General features: G+C 37.9%; 1 protein-coding gene across 1 annotated transcript in view; it reads left to right on the plus strand.

Annotated features, from left to right (window-relative positions):
- Positions 1-22,130, plus strand: part of LOC146433140 (uncharacterized) — a 263,924-nt gene that overhangs the window by 97,347 nt on the left and 144,447 nt on the right. Inside the window, exon 3 of the mRNA XM_085069112.1 lies at positions 18,613-18,674. Coding sequence (XP_084925238.1) covers positions 18,615-18,674 — 60 coding nt within the window. The 5' untranslated portion in view covers positions 18,613-18,614. The remainder of the gene's footprint in view (positions 1-18,612; positions 18,675-22,130) is intronic.

Genomic DNA, 22,130 nt, shown 5'->3' on the forward strand with positions numbered 1-22,130 from the left:
TTCATCAGCTTGGAAGAACACCTTTGAACTGTGTCCTAAATATAATTTCCAATGTTACTGCATCCATTTAGCCCTTGGGATTTTCCCAGCTATTTGATTTTAATCACTCATGAAGTTTGTAGGAGAAGAGTCATCTTATGAAAGCAGGATCTCTGATGGCTGCTGGACACATCCATGTGAAGTCTGAGCCATGCAGAACTCATTTGAAGCATTTTTCTCACAGGTGAAGAGCATCACAGCTGGGTGTTCTCAAAATGCTCTGCAGTAAAGAAAAAAGAGTTGCAAGTTCTCTTGGGCACAGTCTTCAGAACTGTTTCTTGCACCAGTTTCACTGATGACAGTTGATTTTCCAGCCATGATGTGTTAGCAAATAGCCCAGGGACTGATGAAGACAGAGCAGAAGATTTTGGATTATCTTTTCTTTTGGGCACCAGGATTGATTTTTTTCCTGTGGGCATTAGCCAGAACTTCCAGTCTTTCTACTCTGAGAGTGGTCTGGCTCTGGGATTTTGTGAGATGTATTCCTTGTCTTTGGAGCAGTTTGCAAAACTATGTCGAGTTTGCTCTATCATAGGAGCCAAGGCATTTTGTAATTGAGTGTTCAGAATGCTTTTCTATCTTGAAGAATTATTCTCATGGTTGTGGATTTTTTGCTACACCTGAAGAATGGAAAACTCTTCTTCTGAAATTAATTTTCACCTCCTTCAGTCTTTTATTAAAAGATACTGCTTTTTTCCTTACGGTTTCCCTGAGAGTTTTATTGAACCTGACTGTGATCTTTGGTCCCAGGTGAAGATCTGTTCTTCTGTGGGAACTCAGGCTTTTTGAGGATTAGGATTTTGCCAGGAGGATGGGTCATACCCTTAAGGATAATTCTCTTTAGGCACATATTTTGCTAATAGACCCAGCCTTGCCCAGGTCTCTGAATTCTGTGTAAGACACTTGTAGAATAAATAAGCCACATACGGTACAAAATCTTCCACTGAAGTGTTCTATATATCATTTTACAGGCTGTAAGAGGTGGCAAAAATAGAACTAATTTTCATGCTGTCTAACCAGCAAACCACCACAGATTTTGCTATCCAATAATTGATCATGTAATTGATTATTCATCTGAGCTGAAGGATAGCTGAATAATAGATGTCAAAGTCAATTTTCCAGCATTAAGCTGATAACAAAAATGATTATCAGTTAACATACATTAGGAAACACACTGAGCTAGATACATCAAACTCACAGCAAATTTAAAGAGACTGAAAAATTTGCAAGATTTACTAATGTTTCTTTTCCCTGAGTGTTATGAGATTATGGAAATTTAGAAAGATATATTTGGGTTAGTAACTCCTAGCTATTTTAATTATTTACCATTAATTCTTAGCTTCATGGGCTGGAGGATTTATCATTTGGGCATTTTAGCTGCCTATTTACTATGTGACATGAGGATTTCAAGATGTGGGCAATGCTACTGCAATTGTTGGCAGGTGTGATGGGACTGTATAAAGCCTTTAAGGAAACCTGAAATTCAGAAAAAATATCCCTATTTGGTGAACCTTGTTTTAACTTATCTGTTGCTTTTTTTTTTTTTTTTTAATTTTCAAAGCAAACTGGTTTTATTCTTGTAAATTTTATATATATTTCTGGTTTTAGCTACTATTTCTTATCCCATGCTATTATACCAAAAAGTGGAGTAGAAGAGCATGAACACACAACAAGGAAATCTCTTTAAAGTTCTGAATTGAATTGGAAGGTCTAGGTGCTCCCTGTTCAACAAGCTCACTGCAACAAGGAGTGAGTCATCCTGAGCACTTCTGGCTACTGATAAAACCCTGTGGTTATCAGTGGTTAACCCAGCTTATCAGTTTGGGTAAATAGTTCACCTCCAACCCTAAATCTCCATGCCTCTGTTTAAGTGTTCAGTCTTGACACCAGCAAAACAATGAAGCTGTTGGAAGAGGATAAAATATGTGGGCAGAAGTAAAAACCAACCAAATCAGAGCAGAACTTCAGCTACACTTGCAAACTACAGAGTGGTGCTGGGAGGGTTAAAAGTCCAGAAAGACCTGCAGAAACTGTTTGTAGTCTTTAGCTGTTTTTATTACAGAACTGCTGATGTCTAAACAGTGGCTGGAGCTCAGTTATGCTGCCCTGGTAGAAACAGAGATGAGATGCTCCCATTCCCAATGATTTTATACTGTCAAGAGGCAGGCAAATAGGAGTGGGAGAACAGGGGAGGGGATTTGCCAAAATCATACTGGAGGTCAGTGACAGAGTTGGGATAAAAATGGGAATCAGGATGCAAAGCTTATGCTGTAACCAATATTGGTTTTCTTGACTGATCAGGTGAATATAATAAATTTAATCAGCTCTGCACCTTGACATGTCAGGGCTCTCCCTGACTATCAAGAACACCTTATAGAAACCTTGGCAACGCTGAAGTGCTGTTGCCTTGAGGTACAGGTGCTTCTTAAGGAGATGGAGGATCAATTCCCTTAAATTTTGTCAGCTTTCCCTGCTACTCATTTTCAGATGGATTAAAAATAATTGTATTAGATTCTAGGAGGCTCTTTTGGATCTTACCCTAAAGTAAATTGAAAGTTGCATGTCACTCTGTTACTGGAGGTGACATTATTTACTCTTCCAGGCAGGAAGACACAAAGATGGATTTAAACCTATGCCTTGGAGTTTCCCTGCCTTTTTTTTTCCTCTCTGCTGGACCCCTAGTAATGATGGAACACATTTATTTCTGAGGCTTAAAATGAAAATTTCCTGAATAAACAGAAACAGCAGCAGTTACATTTTGTGGCATTTATGGATATTTACAGCTCTTTGGTTAATAGTAGTATTTGCAGGTACTGTCACACACTTTTCTTATTAAAAATCCTGAATAACAAAATACCACAAAATAAAAAGTAACATGGAATATGTTCTTGGGAGAGCTCATGTATGGAGTCTTGTGACAATTCAGTGGGGAATGATGCTGACAGAGTAATGCATGTAAGAGTCTGACTTATAAAGTTCTGTTAATGTGGTTGTTAATCTATCACTGGAAATAATTTGCAAAATTTGAGGGGTGTTGGATTTTTTTGTTGTTATATCTGCCCTTGGAACATTAAAGTGTTCAGTGCTCATCAGACATGAATTGACATTGCCCTATTAACATTATAATAACACTGATGACTTACCAAGGATCAGCATTTAGGTTTTAAGCCTTTTTAGGATTTTAGATTTTATGTTTTATATGCCATCACACAGCAGATACAAAACTAAAGGCATTGTTAAGGTGAGTCAAAGGTACATATCTTTATAGCCCAGTGGGTAATTCCTCACATGAGCTTTTTCACAGTTTCTCATTCTGCTTCCCCTTGAATTTAGCTGATTACAGCAGAGAATGATGGAGCACTCTTAACTCTGTTGGGTGGATGTTGTGGCCAAGCAGATCTATCCAAAAAGTTTGCCATGTGCTCGTCACTGTCCTTCCCAGAGATCAGTGCATACATAACAATATATATTTCTCTGTGTGAATATAGAGTATTCATTTTAGTTGTCTTCATCTGGTCCAAAAATCTGCTAGACTACATTCATGGATTTGTAGAAATCATCAGGAAGAGCACAAAGACTTGAGAATAAATATGGGAAGATTGGAAATCGTGAACTGAACTTATCCCTAGCAACGAATTAAAAGATAATGAAAAAGCGGATGCACTGGAGTCTCCAAAGGGAAATCCTTCACCCAGAATCACAAGGGTAACCAATGACTGAGAAACAAAGTAAATGAAAGAGAAAAGAGATCCTGGAGTAAACACCTGTGGAAAACTGGAGTCCTTGAAAAGAAATACTTTATTGATTTATCTTATCTTTGGGCAGTAATATTTGCCTTGTGTCCCCTAGGTTCTCTCTGTAACAAAACAACATAAATAATCTTAGTTTGTCAGCATTGTGCATGGGATCAGTATTAAGACATGATAAAAATTGAAGTGTTATCGTGAAATGAAAATTCTTTTTCTTTTGCTTCACCACACTGGGTAAAAGCCATGCTAAATTGTTTGTGCTATTCCACATGAAATCCAAGTCAGTTTTCTTATGTGTTTTGCAAATAATTAGATTAGGTGAAGTTGATTGGTCCATATAAAGAGCTATAAATTAATATTTCTTTTCTGTTTCAGTATTAAATCATATTTCATGGAGCAAATGTGACTGACATGGTGGGATCTAGACTCATCCTTGCTGAATTTTCTCCAAGATTTGAACACTGCTCTCACATTGACAAAACACTAGCACATAGTACCTCATTCAGTGGCTCAGTTTGGCAAACCAGAACTCTGCTTGCTGCTTCAATAGTGTGCCATTGTCAGTTTGCTTAGATGAGAAACTATCAGGGAATGCTTTCACACTGTTTCATAAGTAGGACTGCTTAGAAGCCATTCAAAGAAGGAATAATATTACTTACCTATAACTGGTTTTTTTCCAAAATTATTCTACATGTTCATACTCCCTATCAGTGTTCCTTTCTTCAAATTCTGAATTCCATTCTTGTACCTGGGCAGGCAGCATGATTTAAATTGATGAGTACCATGTCCCCTATATTTTCTTCCATTCAAAACACCCAGGGAGGAAGAGAAGGGCAGAATTCCAAGGCATTGATGCTGCTGTGGGAAGAAGCCAATGTCAGAGAATCAGCTGGCACGGATCCCACAAATGCTACTGTGAAGATTGATGAATCTTAATTTTATTCTGCAAAAATGGGGCTTGTAAACTTCTAGAGTATGTTTTATGCAAACTTTTACTATTTTTAGGCCCTACTTTCACTTAACAAGTTTTGATTTGTGAAGTTCTGGACTGTTGGGACTCAGATTCTGTGACACTGTGTGGAATAAAGTGTGTTTGTTCAAACTTGATTATTATGTTCTGAGCAAATTTATATTGGAGATTGATAGGTAGTTGCGTGGTTTTTAGAAGTAATATTTCATAGCAGTGCAAAGTTGCACAGCAACAAAAGGACTGTATAAAGAATATATTAAAATGCACAATGCATTTAACATGAACATGATAACCTTATTGTTACTGGAGCTACTGATTAATTCTCACATCAGGGAAATATTGATATACAGCTGCCTGTTCATTTTGCTCAGCTATCGTTATACCATTTATCAGTCTCCATGCTGAAAGCCACAAAAGGAATTTGTCAGGGGGGTGAAGAACCCCTAAAGCCTGCATTTAAAAAGCAGCAAGTTAAAAATTGGGGGACCCGTGCCATTTCTGTACCCTAGTTTAGACAGTATCATCTGCAGTATATCAGAATGTCACATTACCCCATAAGGGTGCATAGTGAAAACAGAAAATCTGAGTAACAATACAAGTCCATCAAATGAAAGTGCCTTAAGGCACACCATGGTGCTACTCCAATCTTACAACCCCCGTATGCTTTTCCACTCTCTTAAAACAATTTTGACTTGCATTTATTTAATGGTTCAGAAGAGCTCCAATCTATCCCAGGGGATATATATTCTTAGGGGGATATTGTGAACATGCTCCTTTTTATCAACTCACTTTACACAGCTAACTGGCAAGAGGGAGGTGTTAATTTAATTCCATAGGCTTTATACTGCAGCAGAGTATAGTTATAGCAGCCTTACACTTGTGGGAGTAGATGTGTCTCAGGATAAAGGCACAGTGAGCCAGGTGTGTTTTGCAGAGGGCTCTTGTTCAAAGATGATCTGTACAGGTAACAGAGTGTGTCCCAATGCTCACAGCAACCCTAAATGGTGTGCTGTGCTCCCAGTGAGTGTGCTCAATACACTTCTTGCTGGGTTTGAACTCTGTTTTTAGTTTAATGTACAGTTGAAAAATCACAAAATTAATCCAAGTCTGAAGTACTGAATCTTTTTATTTTCAGGACAATACAATTTTTGGAGTAACTGGTTAAGCTTTAGTTTGTAAAACTTGAGCATGTGCAAACTACTACATTTCCTCTGACGTAGTGGAGCTAAGATAATGTGCCTCAGCTATCAATGAGCTACTATTATTCAAGTGAGTAAATAAATGTCTCCATGTTTAAAATCTATAGAATCTCTTAAAAAATTTCTGATTAAATTATATAAATTACACCAAATAGCACTGTATGATTGAGAAAGTTCCCTGTTTATTTCTATGTATTGTTTCAATAACATTGTCTCAACTGGGGAGAAATGAAAAAAAAAAGAAAATAAAACCCCAACAATCATGGTGAATGTAGCATGCGTACAGAATATGCATATTTTTTAGTGCTTTTGTAAACATTGCTGGTTGGGAATTAATTTTATGCTGCTTAGTGCTAGTCCACACTGTTTCAGTTTTAACAACAAATTGAATGAGATTTTTATGAAAAAAAGAAGGAAGGTTTGCCTAGTTCGCATCTTGGAGGTTACAGTATATAAACAGATATATTTTCTTTTAGTTTAACCTTGTCTGGAAGATATAGGAAAACTAATTTGCCTTATTTACATATGGCACAATCTATCCAGTATTCAAGGGTTTGTCAGAAACAGGAACATTGTGCATTTCCATGGTAACAGATGGCATGCTGACAGTATCTGGCTCGTTGCAGCTTCGTCTAGGCAGGCCAGCAATTAATCAGCCATCTACATGCACAAAATTCTTTGTGAGTGAATGGCACTGCTCCTCTGTAGTGCTGCCTGTGCTTTTACAATTTTTGTATTCCTGCAGGGCGAAGTACTTTTTTGTCTCTTATGCTCATTTTCTGTAGCTTCCAAAAAAAACCCCAGTAAAGAATATGAAAATGGAAACAAGTCTGCACGTAATTTAGAAAAGACATTATTTCTTTAGCGTATAAGATGAGATGGGATCTTGGTTTTATTCCATTGCTTTCCTTGTTTGCTCTCCCTCCCTACTTTTCATAAGCTTTCTATGCCACGTGTTTCCTTCAACCTCTTTGACATAGGAGGCTTTTACAAGCAGATAACTCTCCAAAGGGGTGCAGAAAAGGACTTGTCATCAGCATGGCTGGCCCAGGGCTTTTATGCCAACAGGAGTGCTGTGGTAAAAGCCAGCCTGTAGCAACATCCTAAATGCCCCTCATTGCCTGTTTAAATGGCATTTATATCTCACTGCATTTACCCACTGGCAGCTGCCCTACCCCATCAGGGCTGGGGAATTCACCATGTTCTTACATCAAGTGACCAGTCTTACTCAGAATTAATGCAAGACTTAATTTGTCAGAGATCTTTCTGTGCTGCTGTTTGAATGTGCTGGGGGAGAAAATAAGCTCCTGAGGATGTTTTCTCGTTCCTCATGTATCTGCCTAAGGCAGAGCTGGGTTAGGGCTTTGCTGCCGGTGTTCATAGTTGTAGTTACTACTGACAGCACTTCATATCCAGCTACACAACAAGATCCTTCACCCTTCATCTTCTGGAGAGATCATTCATGGATTTTCCCTTTTGGAATGGTTATTTTCACCACTATTGATTTACTAAGCCCAAAGCAGGGAATCAGCATTTGATTTCAAAGGCATGGGATGTGAGAGACTTCAACAGGTTCTGTTGTGTTGATGAACCTGGGATCTGTGGGATCTGGTGGCCCATGTGAGGTCAAAATATTTACAGTACAACTGGATCTTTAATTTTGTTTCTTTTTTTAAAAAAGTCTCTCATACCTGCCAAAGACAAATCTCCGAGTTAAACCTGTATGTGGAGTAGGATTAAACTTTCTTTTTGAGTTTACTCTATGCACAATCAAAGCAAATTTTGTCTTTGTTGGATGATTCATTTATTGAGCTATGGCAGTTTTAAGAAGAAATTTGTTTCTCAAATATTCAGTTCCCAGTAAAGCTGGATCTCTTCTTGCCATTGAGACAAGCTACAGACAGCAAGAATCTTGGCCTAGGCTAAACAAAATCTGCTCATGCGACCCTATGTGACTCAGAAGAAAATCCAAGACTAGTCTTTACTGTTTTGCCTCAAATGCATCATTTTTGGTCAAGTTATAAATCCAGCCTCTATTCCAAAGAAGTTATGGAACATGCTTTTTCATTGGCAAGGTTGTGTTTGATAGTCAACTTTTTTAGTCTTTGTTTAGTCTTTTGCACCAGTTTGTTATGTTAAAGGTGTTTATGGTTTTGTTATGGGTTTTGCTGCCTGTTTCCCTCCTCCATTCTCATTAGTCTCTGTGGACTCCTGAAGAATCCACGGAAGAACCATGAGATGTAGTTCCCAAGGAGTGGTGAACATTTAATCCTACAAGCCTTTCACTCAAAACTTGTAACTGTGATTTCTAACTTGGAGACTGCACCAGGCACGTGTGATGGTTTTGGCTGGAATAGAGTTCATTTTCTTCGTGGTAGCTGGTATGGGATTGAGTTTTGGATTTGCTGGAAACAGTGTTGATGATACAGGAGTGCTTTAGTTGCAGCTCAGAAGGGCATGCACAGAGATAAGATCTTTTCTGCTCTTCACCCCATTCCACCAGCGAGCCTCCTTGGGAAGCACAAGAGTTTGGGAGGCAACACAGCTAGGACAGCTGACCCCAACTGACCCAAGGGACATCCCAACCCATATGGCACCATGCTCAGCAGTAAAGCTAGAGGGGAGGTTGGCAGGGGGCTGCTGCTCAGTGGTAAGCTGGACATCAGTCAGGTGGTGGTGAGAAATTGTTTCCATTTCCATCACATGGCTTTTTGGGTTTTATTTTTCATTCTCTTTGTTCTCCGCCTTTCTCATTGTTGTTATTAATAATAATGTTATGATGGAAGAAGATGATGATTCTTTTCTCTTTTTTAACTTATTAAATTGCTATTATCTCAACTTACAACTTTCTCACTTCAATTCTCTCCTCCATCCCACCAGGAAAAGGGTAGTGAGTGGCTGTATGCTGCTTAGCTGCTGCGTGGGGTTAAACTGTGACAGCAAGAGAACACAAACTCATTATACCCTAAATGCTTACCTTAATTAAGTGATGGTGCAACAAATCTAAAGCACAGAGAGGAAGAAATACATTAAGTACAGCCCAGCAGTTGACTTCCCTATTGGTTTATAGTTTGGCTGTGTGTGCTTTGGTCCCCATCCAACCTGGCCAGCCTACAGCTGTACCTGACCATGTCTTGTTCCAGAGCTGCAGCAAAACACATTTCTTGGGAATTCTGCAGAAAGGACTCTTGAAGGACTGGAGATGACCTGCTCAATCTTGCTATGTCTGATCCCACCAAACTTCCAGTATGTGTCCAGTGCTTGGGATACTAAACAAGGGAGGTCTGAAGTGACCATGAGTATATTAATTTACAATCAAAATGCATCTCTTTATTAGTGCAGTTGTGTATTAATCAATGAGTTGTCATTTAGTTTATAGACTTTTAGTATATTTGTTCCATTCAGTAGCTGTAGCTGGCTGGGAATACAACACAGCCATGCAACAATAAACTCTGTTGGTTTACAGTAGTTCTCAGAAGGCTGATTACTGTATTAATTAAATATGTATTTTGTATTAGGATGGGTATATACAAATGCATATAGAGACAATGTATATCTGTATATGCACATAAATACCCTCTATTAACATTCTGGTTCATTTTGCTTTAGCAAAAAGTCTACTTGTCCAATCCATTTTTAAAAAATTCAGTTTAACACAGAAATCAATCAGCACATGCCTCCTCCACAGAGGCTGTGCTTTCCTTACTTTCTTATCTCCATTGAAGTGGTTCACCAGAATGTTGATTTTACAACATTCATGGTGCTTTGAGCTCCCCCATGTTCACAATTCCTGTACAGTGGTAGTATTGTCAGCACTGGAAAATTTTCATCTTTATAAAGATTTTTCTGAAATCAATCTGACAGGAAAGACATTTTTTACCACTCTTTTCTTTTTGCTATTCACGTGTCTTACCTTGACTTTTGTTTTATATATACATAAATCTATAAATAGTGAGGGGTTTAAAACCTTTTTTTTACTGCTCTGTATAGCTAGCTACACTGGAAAGAATAATTAAGAACTTAAGTGGTGCAGAATTGTAAGGATCATTGGATACTGAGATCTATTTTCTTGGAATTACAGGTGACAACATTATGTGGTTGCCACAAATAATCTCATCATCAAAATAAAGCTGATTTCTCCTTATTCAGGTGAAGCCCCTGAGTCAGGATGGGGTGCCACAGAATCTTAAATTTAACAGGGCTAAATTTAAGCTGAGATCTGGGTGGGATAAGTTTCTTCCATGTGGAAGAAGTTATCCACAGCATATGCAGCACCCTACTCAAGCTCCATGGAATCTACATGTGGAGCTAAGGTCTAAGAGGATAAGGATTATTTAAATACCTTTGATCTCTATATTATTAAAAGGGAGAGTATGTATTTAAAGAGGAAAATAAGTATTTACTGAAATGCATAATATTATTATTAAATATTTTACTCACTAATGCATTACAATTTTTAGACATCAATACTGAAAAATAACATCAAACATTTCGAATAATTAGCACTCAAAAATTAAGACAAAATGGCATTAACTCATCGCAAAATACCTTTAAGGATAAATTTAAATCATTTTTAGGGTTCCTTACATTTTTACTTTCAAAATTTCCAAACCTCCTGCTCCTCCTGCTTTAGACTTCATTTATCCCAGTAGGAAGACAGGGCTTCCTCAGCAGTCGCCTTGGCTAGGGGAAGACATGGGGCTTGATTTTGCTGTATGTGGCCAATTACATTGACCTTTGTGATGGCAAGCCTGGAATCTTGAGTTTTTCTCCTATTTAGGACTCCTTCACAGCAGCATAATACATTGCTGCCATGTCAGTTTGTGGTCTAATATTTTTACAACCCAGCAATGCACATTTGGAGATTGTGATTAGCATCCTTAATTCCCAGGGGAAAAAAAAAATTAAAAAGCCCTGTTAGAACTAGAAAGCTGAAGTCTAAAATAGTCCACCTGCTGTTCTAAAGAGTATTATTTTAGTGCCCTGGGGACATGCAAAGTTGTAACCTACTGATGTCAGGATTAGATTTTATAGGGCTTTTTAATGTAAGTGTTTTTGATAACTTGGCAAAGCATTTTCTGTTGTTCGTTTCTGTTCAATGTTTCTTAAAAACAGCAGTCTGAGATCCACAGAGACAGTAGCTTATAAAATGGATGGAGACCCATTTCTTTTTCACCATAAAATATTATTTATTTAATAAGACATTAAGATGATTGTCAACTAATCTCAAGAGAAAATAATTTTTCCTAGAGTTATTGAATTTTACTCATTTTATAATTCTATGGTGACTGAATGTAATGTATTTGATTTTCTTATTGTGTTACTAACTTTTCGTGGTGACAGTAACAATAATAACATCAACATAGAAAAATAACATAAACATACAAAAATTTGTTTCCCATAATGGGGGTGTTTATGCTACTCATTTTGGTGTGCCTGACTGACAGCAGAGAGGCAGAGATGTTTGTTTTGTCTTCAGTAGTTCTGAAATTCACAACTGCTGTCGCAATAAGATCCCCCCATCATTCTGAGATGAATCAGTATTCAGGTAAGATCTTTAAAAACGTGTACTTTCCCTCTAGGGTTTAGATTTTGGGAGCTACATTAGGTGTCACTATCTCCTGAGGAGTGAATAGGAGCCATCAGTCACAGCCTTGCTGATGGTAGCTCCCTGCATCCCTGGCTGCAGGGGGAATTTTAATCTGAACTACTAATTTTCTGAAAAACAAGTTTAGATTTTTTTTTTTTTTTTGTCTAAAGGGGAGGATCAAAGGTGCTCAGGGCAGAAGGGTTCATGATCACATACAGGTGACTGCTGACATGAAGACTACAATTTAGGACAATACCTCTCTGTATGGGCTGTTATCCTTTTGGTTATGTTTTATTTCCCTCCTTTCCATATTAGAGAAGTCTGTTGTCTAATCATAAACATAGTTAGCTCCCCAAATTACAGTTTGGAAAATACTTGAGAGCTATTTTTAAAGTTTCCAGTAAAGATGATAGTGTTTATAGTAGCTGGTTTCCTCATTATCACCCTCTTTATGCACCTTTAATTACAAGCAGCCTATGAGTTCCTTAAATCTATTGGAACAATTCTGTGAATAATTTCTGCAATTAATTTTTGGTTTGCTGTGCTTGCACACTGTCCTGTACATTGTACTCACTGAAGAATTTTTTTTTTCGATTTTGATGTTTTCTTTATGCTCTCTGCCTGTTTGTTTATATATTCATAGGCATTGATGTGGAGAACATTCCTTCCTGTTACAGAGTGGGGAGATCCCTGGTGGGAGAATTGCTGAAAGGTTTTTGGGGAAACAAGGCTGCAGGTTTTGTATAGGTCACCTGAGCTTCCTGGTTACCCTCAGAGAGGATACAAAGTTGGATAAGCTTTTATATGAGTCACAGCAGAGAATGTAGATCAGGTCCAATACTTGCCTTTTCCCCTTATAGAACTGCTGCATTTTTTAAGCCCTTCCTTCTTCCTTCTTTTGCATCAAGGATGTTGTCCTTTGTTTGCTGGGCTCCTTGTCCTGTGGTTGATCTTGGTCAATTCGTTGGTGCCAAGCCCTGGATCTTGACTGCAATAAAAACCCATCACGTGGGGTTTGCTCACTGGGGGTGTGAAATGGCAGGTGATGGTGGTGGTTTGCCTGTGAATGAATGTTGTGCCTTAGAAAGGGTTCTGAGTGAAGTCCTTGCTGACTCTCACTTGTGCAGAAGGACCAGAACCTGCTGGTGCACACTGAGGGATGTTCTGTCCTGTGAGCCACCTGCTGCCCCTCCCTCCATCTCTCCAAATGCCAGCTTGAATGAAGGAAAAAACCTCCTGTGGGAGTTTTGAGGCAAAGCTGGACTGTTTAGAGGATGCATTTCAACCTTTGAGTTTACAGCTCTGAGTTGTTTTCTACCTGAAAAACCAGAGTGATGGGTGGCATTATGTTCTTAATCTGATCAAAATTCTCACCTTTGCTTTCTGCCATATTAGGGTTAACATGTCCTTTTTCTTGCCTACTAGAAGTAGCTGCAGAAAACAAATCCCAGGTATTAAAATCCTGGCTGAACCAGATTTGCTTAGCAGTCATAAACCTCAGTGTATATCTGGTTCAGCTTATTTTTCCCTCTTTCCTCATGCAAAACAGGTAGTAAAATAATATATGGTCCTAAAGAAGAATCTCAGTGATTCCAATTTATCAGAGTGCTTAATTGAGTCTGTGAATTTGGCCTGTTGACTGATGATGATGAAGCTTCTCAGGGGGCCCCTATTAACACTAAAATTATTTAATATTTTATTAATCAATTACTGACTCTTTTATGCAGATAATGCTGCCATGGATGGTCCATTAATAAAATGTGTACTAAATCCCTGGAACAATTTTCTAAATGTTGAAAAATGACTGATTAATAGCAGACTCCTACTAAATGTTAAGAAAACAAAATGTACAATTTTTTTGGCACTAAAAGAAAATTACAGGTAACTCCAGATGAAATGATAATTAGAACAGCAAGTGGCACTGTGATGGATCAAATTAAATCCTTTAGGTATCTTGTGGTTATTTTGGATGAATCTCTACTTTCTCTAATCACTTGGATTATATTGTTCAGAGAGTAAATTTGTGATTGGGGGATTAATACACATATAATTTGACTCTGGATGCCAACAGAATTGTAGCTCTCAATGGTAAATATTGTCAATTACTTATTCTGGTTGCATAATTTACAATGCAGCTTCCTGATAAGTTCTGATTCTAATCCTATCAATATATGGTAGTTTTTGGGTCTATTTGTTCAGCTTGGTATGAAATATCATTGTGCTTTGTATGAGAAAGAGAAAAAGGGGAGCAGGGGTCCCCAGTTACCTGCTGTTCAGCTCATCACTGCTACAGACTGCACTGGGAGCCTTTTAGGGCTCTTGCCTAATCTCTCTGGTGCTATATCCTTTCTCAACCCTCTTTACAACAGTGAAGAAAAATTAGATTTTTCCATCACAGGGATCACAACCACCCACAAAGGCTTAAGAGCTGCACCAATGGTGCCTAATACAGCCTCTTGTATCTGTCACTAGATGAGGAGGTGAGAAAACCAGTGGTCAGTGAAATACCTATCTTTGTTTTCCTCTAAGGCAAGATACTTAAGGATGAGTCTGGCTTTAGCTATATGATTAATCCTATTTTAATCAATGTGATTTAAGACAGATATGCTCTGAAGTACCTTGTTGAATATCACTGTGGAGAATGATACACAGATTTTGAGATAGAGATATATAAAATGGATCTGCCTGTGGTTTGGGTTTGGGTGGTGTGGTTTTTTGGGTTTTTTCTTTCTCTATTGCCTTAAGCAGAAGTGATACTTTGAGATAACAAAGAGCTGAAATCTGATTATAGCAAGTAAATGTTCAGGGATATATAAAACTCATTCAAATCTGTCATGAGTTTGAAGAAATTCTGGTACCACTTGAAGTAATTCAGTTAATTTTTTGAAATGATTATTTCATAGAAAAATACTAGGATTTAAGGCTAAAAATGGTTGCACAATGGGCAAGGACATATTGAATACCTCTCTAAATTCTGGGACAGTGCTAATGGATCAGGTAATGATGAATACTCTTGAATTAAATGGACACTTATTCACCACTGATGAGTCAGTAAGGGAAACACTGAAAACCTGTTGGAATTAACACTGAAGCAAAACAAAGACTTGGGGCAGGGGTCCCAGTTGGAAAGATTTTGTGTGACTTTCAGCTGTTTAAAAAGTAACAGCTCTAAGGACCAAATGGACTGATTTCAACAAGAGCTTTACTGTCCATGTTTGTGACAAATTTCTGTTAGTGATCAATAGCTCTGAGATATTCAGATGACTGCAGATGTGAAGTTTGGAGGGTTTTACATCTGGGTTTTGTTTTCTCCTGTGAAAGAGAATGGATGAATTCACTAACCATCTATACAGCTCATAAATGAATCCAAATTCGCCATCATATCAAAGAACTGTCAGTGTGTACTGACCTTGAAAAAATATTTTGCTGTGTAACCAAGTGCTGTGTGGCACATGCAGGTTTTTGTTTCTGCACAGAATCTGTGTGTGATTAATGACTTCTGTCTGCACTGAATGTACAGTAGCACAACCAAGCAATGCACTGCAAGAGGCTCATCATCCCCTGAAGACACTTCACCACATTTTTATTTATTAGGCAGCTTTTTGTGTTCTGTTTTGGTAGGAGCATACAAATATTTGTTGCTTTTATGCAGGTTTCCTCCATACCTCTCACCATTCTAAATCATCTTACAAACACACAAATCCATCTGTAGTCACAGTGAAATTGAGCACTAAACCAGTAAGAGTAATACACACTAATAACATAATGTATACAAGCACTTAAAATTCTCTGGGAGTGAATTGTTATCTATGGAAGCTGAAATACACCAAATTCACTTTTTCTATCATTATTTTGAAATTTAGGATTTGTGTGTGTGTGTGTAGGGGAGGATAGTTTTGCAAAAGGCAACTATTATCAAGGTGCTGAAATTAATTGGCTGCTTTAATTGAGGTAGATTACTAGCTAATGCTTTCTTGAATACAGTAATTCTCCTATTAAATTATCTTTGAATAATTACCTGAAATTTCTCAGCTGCAGGGACTGATGGCTATTTAATTGCACAGTGATGTTGCTATATAATTACTTAACAAGGTGTCCTTTAATAGTTTAATTCCCCTTTCCCAAGGAAAAAAAACCTATAAGTATGACTTCTATTTTTTTAAGTGCTTTGATTTTTTTTTTAACAGATAACATTGTATCTGAAACAGTAAAAGAAAGCTATTTGTTGACTTGCTTTTAAAAGTAAATCTATTCATTGTTCAAGCATAGATTTGGATGCAGAAGAGTTTTGGAAACAAAAAAAATTGGTTAGGCATTCCTTTAGCTTCATTATGGGTTTTTTTGTGGTTTGCTATTAGGTTTGTGTGTACTTTGAAAGAGACATTAACCAGGTCTGATATGCAAAGACATAATTATGTGTGTATTGAGTTTGGTGGATTGGAAACTGTCCAGTTAATGGGACCTTCTGTGCTGAAGCAAGGCAGACTGACCAAGAATTTTAAACCTGTATTTATTCCTCCTGAGCACAGAGGGTGAGGAGATAGTCTGCTTGCTGTGGGTTCCTATCAGCTGGAAAGAGTGAGCAGGGAAAAAAGCTGTTACAGAGAGATGTAGAAACAAAAGGCTGGACTGTTCAGAGATTAAAAGAAAGAAGGCTCAGGATCATGCCACAGGGTATAAATTTCCTTGGTAGCTCAAGGATAGACTGGTTTTTGCTGACAAGAAATACCCTACATTGATCAATGCAAAACTTAACAGCTGTAAAAGAGCTTGTTGATAAGTCAAAAGGAGGCTGGAACTGTGAAGCTGGATAGAGCACTCTGGAAAATTGAAGAGAGGAATGGTAGGATCATTTTACCTCTTTAGTTACATAAACATTTTAATCTATATCTGCTGCACATACACCTTACCCAAAACATTATATTCTGACCTTTGAATAGAATCACAGAATAGTTAGGGTTGGAAGGGATGTGATCCTTCTAAAATGTGAGGGCTTTTAAATTTCCTTTTTAAAACAGGATTATAAGCATACAGAGGTTACTGATCAGTTTGAGTTTCACACTGCTTCCATGCTGATCCACAGAAGGTGTGATCTATGAACATCTCCACCTGGGAGCCTGGCTCTGTTCTCCAGAGGCTTGGGACTTTGATTTCTAACATGCCAAGTTCTGTCCTGAATAGCCTTGAACATATATGGCAGTTTTTTACAATGAGCCTGTGGCAGAGCATGGAGAAAATCAAAATGTATGTCACTAACACATTTCTGAACCTCTTTGAGGAAGAGTTCCAAAACCCCTATTTGTCTCTGCCACTTTAAAACCAGAAGGGAATGATCAATCCAGTATTATAGAAATCGTCTCTGTCCACAGGGATATTTTTTAGATAAATCTCCAAAGGATAAAGCAGAAGAATGGCTGTACTGGATCAGAGCAAAGACAGACATAGCTCAAGCTGTCAGGAATGAAGGCATCAGTACTACATGTTGTCATTTCATGAACATATTTCCTTGATTCATACCATCTCTACTTTTATCAGAGTGGCATAAGAAAGGATTTTTTTTTAATGTCCCTTGATCTTGCAAGCCTAATAAGAGATATTCATTGCCCGACATTCAGAGGTGTTCAACTTCACACAGTGGCCGGAAAATCAGGCATTAAAATCAGATTTTTAATTAGAATAAAGGGTAGAGCTGTTGACTGGGTGGGATTTTTGTCAATTTGCATAAATAAAGCTGAAAATTGCCTGACACTTGTGTAATATTTTCCTCAATGCTTCAGGCAGGGAGTGGCAAACCCAAGAACAGGAAAAAAATGGCTTATTTCTTGTGTTTTCTCTGAGCTCAAATCCACCTCTTTTCTTCCTCTAGTTTCTTAGAAGCTTATATCAGCTAGACAGTTTTTTCCTTGGATATGTGGATGCTTGGGCCTTTATCTCATTTCATCTAAGAAACAAACAAAAATACAGTAATCTTTGCAGAGTGCTCCTGGGAACTTCCACCAGAGAAGAGTAGTCCAGGCTGCATTTGAGACTGAAAAACTTCAGGCAGGAGTTGAAAATGAGCAGAGCTCTTGGCCACTGCTCTCTTACAAATGTCACTGGTCCTCTTTCACCCAGAGCACTCAGGCTGTACTGCTCCTATTTTCATTAAATGTTTGTAATTATATAGTTACATAAGTGTTGTATGTTTGTACTTTATCCAGAGATCTGTAATTATGATTGGAGCTCAGTGTCCTGTCCAGGGATTTTATTATAGTCCCAAAGGCAAAATACTCCCATCCTGAAGCTCCTTGAGCCTGCTGGGGGTAGGTGGTGTGGAGGATACGTGGTGTGATGTGGAACAGAAAGATTAAGGGACCTTTGAGTCACCACTCCAGGGTATTTCCAAGTCTATCAGAAGTTTGTTAGGCTGTTCTCCATTTCTCTTGCTTTCTTCTTTGTTTTTTCCTGTTTTAATTCTTCTTTGCTTTGACCTCTGCTTGTTCTTCATCTCTTTCTCCCCCCATGCAAACCCTCCCTTTTCATTCCTGACTTTCTACTTTACTCCTCCCCTCACTCATTCTCTTCATCATTGCAGCAATGGTAGTCAAAAGAAGAAAGGCACAGAATTATCTGTTACTAAATGGGTGGTGCTGATGGAAAATTAGGGAGGAGGAAAAGAGGAATTAATTATCCATAATGTAAGGGTTAAGAAATAAGATTTTCCCAACTAACACTAATATCTGAAGAAATCCTAAATTCATGAGAAATTTGAACATTCCTTCTTCCTTCATTGGAAGGCTCAGTAGCTGTACTGTTAGAAATGGAAAGAGAGGGTCAAACCTTATGTTTCATCCCTGCTTTCTGTAAGTAACCTGCAAAGAGATTTTTTTCCTCAAGGTTGCAGAGTATCTGCTGCTCCGATTTCTCTGCTTCTTAGGATGGATGAGGTATAATTGTAATCTGTTGCTTTGAGATCATTCTATGAAAAAACATGAAAAAAGTACAAGGTGTTATTGCCAGAAGTATGTGACCAGACACTAAGTAGAACATCCCCCAATAATTTTTGTTTTGTTTATTTTTAAAAAGGTATGAGGCTGATATGGAGAATATGCCAAGTCAACTGGATGAGTCAGCACAGGCAGCACAATGTGAGTGAGTTTGGTTTTTTTAAAAGAAAAATATTCACACTCCAAGTCAATTTATCGCAATATTACCCCAATTACAAATCCAGAAAAGTGCTAGTAACATTTTTTTAGGTTTTTATTGGAAATGTGGCCTCATGTGCAGTTAGTGGAGGAACAGACAGTTAAGCTACTCTGTGCCTGTTTACCTTAAAAAAATTAAAAAGGAACTAGCCTCTTCATGTTAATTTGTTTGGTGCTGTCCTTGAGCAAAAACTAATAACATGTGTTTACACTACAGAGTATCTGCCCACAGATTTTTCTCATGAAAACTTCACAGCAGTGATAACCAAAACACTTCCCCTTATTTGTAAATATGTTTTTCAAATATGTCTGCATTGGCCTGACATCTTGCTGACCCCTCAACAGTACAAATAACAGTTTTGAAAATCAGTTCTTTTTGTCTCTGGAGTGGAAACTGATATGAGCAAACACTTTTTTGTGGGAATTTTGGCTTTATTTTTATAAATTAGGCAGAATCCTGATAATGTTCAAATAACCTACTATAAAACACAAAAGGCAAATCCAATTGGGGAGTCATTTTACTTGAAGAGACATGCAAGATGATAAGCAGATGCTTAGACCTTCTCTGACCCTATGCAATGCTTGGGACTGGAGAATGATTTTCTGAAATTTGAGAGGGGAATTAATGTGACATAAAGTTGTGGCAGTGGCACAATGTTGAACCCCTTTGCATTATTTCCTATGCAAAAGTAACTAGAGGAAAATACAGTGGTCTTCCTTCTGGTGTTTTGCTGCTATAAATATGAGATTAGTTCAAACACTTAATTAAACAGCAACATTTGGGTTGTGTTTGGTGCATTTTTTGTTAGGACTGTGGATAATGAGTCATCCCAAGGCTGCTCTGAACTGTGGGGTACCAGGGAGGGAAGGAACTGACCTGTCAGACACAGCCAGCAGTGGGAATTGCAGACAGATATCATCCAGGTCTGGCCACAAATGCCTGTGACAAGCACAGTTTGGTGAATCAGGGAGTCCAGACCTCAGTTTCCTGAGCCTTCTCTCAGGAATGTCGTGATTTTGGTTTGGAATTGGATCCCCAAATGATAGATTGATTTAATCTTGTACTTGTGTGTTTTCGTTTGTTTTGGTTGTTTTTCACAATTTTCATCTTTCTCTATGCCTCAGAAGTGAGCAGAGCAAATAAGTTATTTTTCCCTTAGAGGTTGTAACAAAAGTTGTTTTTCAACATGGATATTTAGTGCTTTTCCACAATTAAATGCAGCCATACTGTTGGGTTTGTTTGTTTTTTTATTTTAATAAAATTTTCTAAAGGTGGAAAATCCAAATACATTGAGAAGCTTTGAATTTAAACACTTAGTAGATTTTATTTTTTTCTGGTAGATCACTATTTCTGTTGTATGCAGTATGAAGGTGACAGTGAGTGTTGGAAGTTTTGCCTCTTTTTGTAATTTTGTGATTTGCCTTCAGAGGATGGGGTGAGGTGAGTAATCCTATGGCAAGGATGGAGTTGGGCAACAATTTCCCTTGTCAGCTACAGGCTCAAGGAGTAGGAGATCCCAAATATTGCAGGAGGAGACAGCAGAGATCACCATTGTAGAACCAAAATCCTGCAGCCTGCCCAGAGGCAGGGGAGGAGCAGCAGCATTCAGTGATGCCTTCAGGGCAACAGGAGGAAGAATTTACAGGGGACTGGGGAAATTCAGTTCTAAATCCAGGTCCCTGGTCTGTGGGAAAATAGGAAAAAATACTGAGACATGCAATCACTTGGTGAAGAAGTTTTTCAGTCCAAGTTGGCAATTTTTTTTATCACAGAACACAAAAACTGTCATTATTCATAAAAATTAAAATGCATTACCCTGAAGCAAGGTAGCTGTATCCTCTTCAGCCTCATTTCTTGTCATGCCATGGATCTTGACCAGTTGAGTTGTGTATCCAGTTCCTGTTTATATCTGGTTGCTGTTAATTGTAAATGATCAAGACATACGAGATAGTCGATATGCCAAGTATAATATTCTTCAGTATGCCAAGTATAACATTATAAAAATTATCTTTTTGCAATGGATGCACTAATCAAGCAACTTCAGGGGTTTTTTGCAATGATTTTTTTTAATACTCCGTTTATAATTATGAGTTTTGATATGCTTTAGAGTAGCTAGAATTGAGGGAGGATCTCTTTTTGTGTGGAAAGATTTTTTCCTTCCTACTCTTAGTGGCGAGCTAGTATTTGTTTCCCTGGTACTTCTTGGGATGATGGGAAACCAAATTTTGGATATCAGAAAGGTTCAAAATTAAACATCTTCTGATACTATCCCTGCTGACAGGGCATTCAGACATGGTAGCAATTACATCTAATCTCAGATTTGAAAGTCTTCACATATTCTTTATTGCTAAAAGCAATGTTTGTAAGATTACCCTATCTTTAGATCAAGACTTTAGTACTATAAGAAATAACAAGCCTTGGAATAGTACTATAATAACAATAAGTCTTGGAATAAAATTAGAATTGAAAATTATATTATTTGGATCAAACATCCTGGGTTGAAGCCAGGTTCTTTGGATAACACAGGTTGAGCTATGTCTTCTTTAGTTCTAATAAAAATCAGCTTTTATGCATCTTTAGTCTTGAAATAGATTTAATACATAAATGTCAGAATAGATTTCTTCAATGATAATAAAATCAGTTTTGCTAGAGTTGTGTAAAAACTTGTCTCATCAGTATTGTGTGTCTGGAATAGCTTGCCATGAATATGGCTGATGGGCACCTCATTCACAGGGAAGAGGTGTAACTGGATCTGCAGGTCCTGAGGGTCTAGAAACTCACAGCCATAGTTAGATATGACAATTTTTTACTTTGAATAAGACTTTTAGCACATTGGGCAATTAAGTATTTGTGTGCATCAAGTATGTGCTCAACTGCTTGTGTAATTTCCATGAATAGCAGGTTGCACTCATAAATCTACAATTAATTAGCTACTTGTGCTATTAACTGCCATGGAAGTACAGCTACACCAGTTTGCTTTTTTAGGAGCTTCTGTGAGAAATTTTTAGTGCTTGTCAAATACATGGGTAGAAAAAGAAGAAGCAGAAAGTCTGGCACTTTTTAAGTGTGATCCTTACAACGTTGTCTTCATAAGCCAGTAGGTGTTATTTTAAAACTACTACCTAATTGCAAAATGTCCAAGAGTCATTTTTATTCAGCTTTGTGCTGACCTGTAACTCCAGACAATGCTGTCATTAGCTCAGGTGTTTGAACCTCTGTAGTGGTTTTCTGTACAACTCCACATCACCAGCTTGGTCACACACTTGGTTTTTAAACGTGAAACATTTGCAGAGGAGACTGGAGCCTGAGAGATGAAGTCAGTGCAAGTTTCTTCCTTGCCCTCACTGGGCTTTGGATCAGGCTCATCAAACCCTGCAAAGGGGCAGGTTATTTGCACA

This window comes from Lichenostomus cassidix, chromosome 9, assembly GCF_008360975.1.
Source record: "Lichenostomus cassidix isolate B80296 chromosome 9, HeHo_3.0, whole genome shotgun sequence".
Classification (NCBI taxonomy): Eukaryota; Metazoa; Chordata; class Aves; order Passeriformes; family Meliphagidae; genus Lichenostomus; species Lichenostomus cassidix.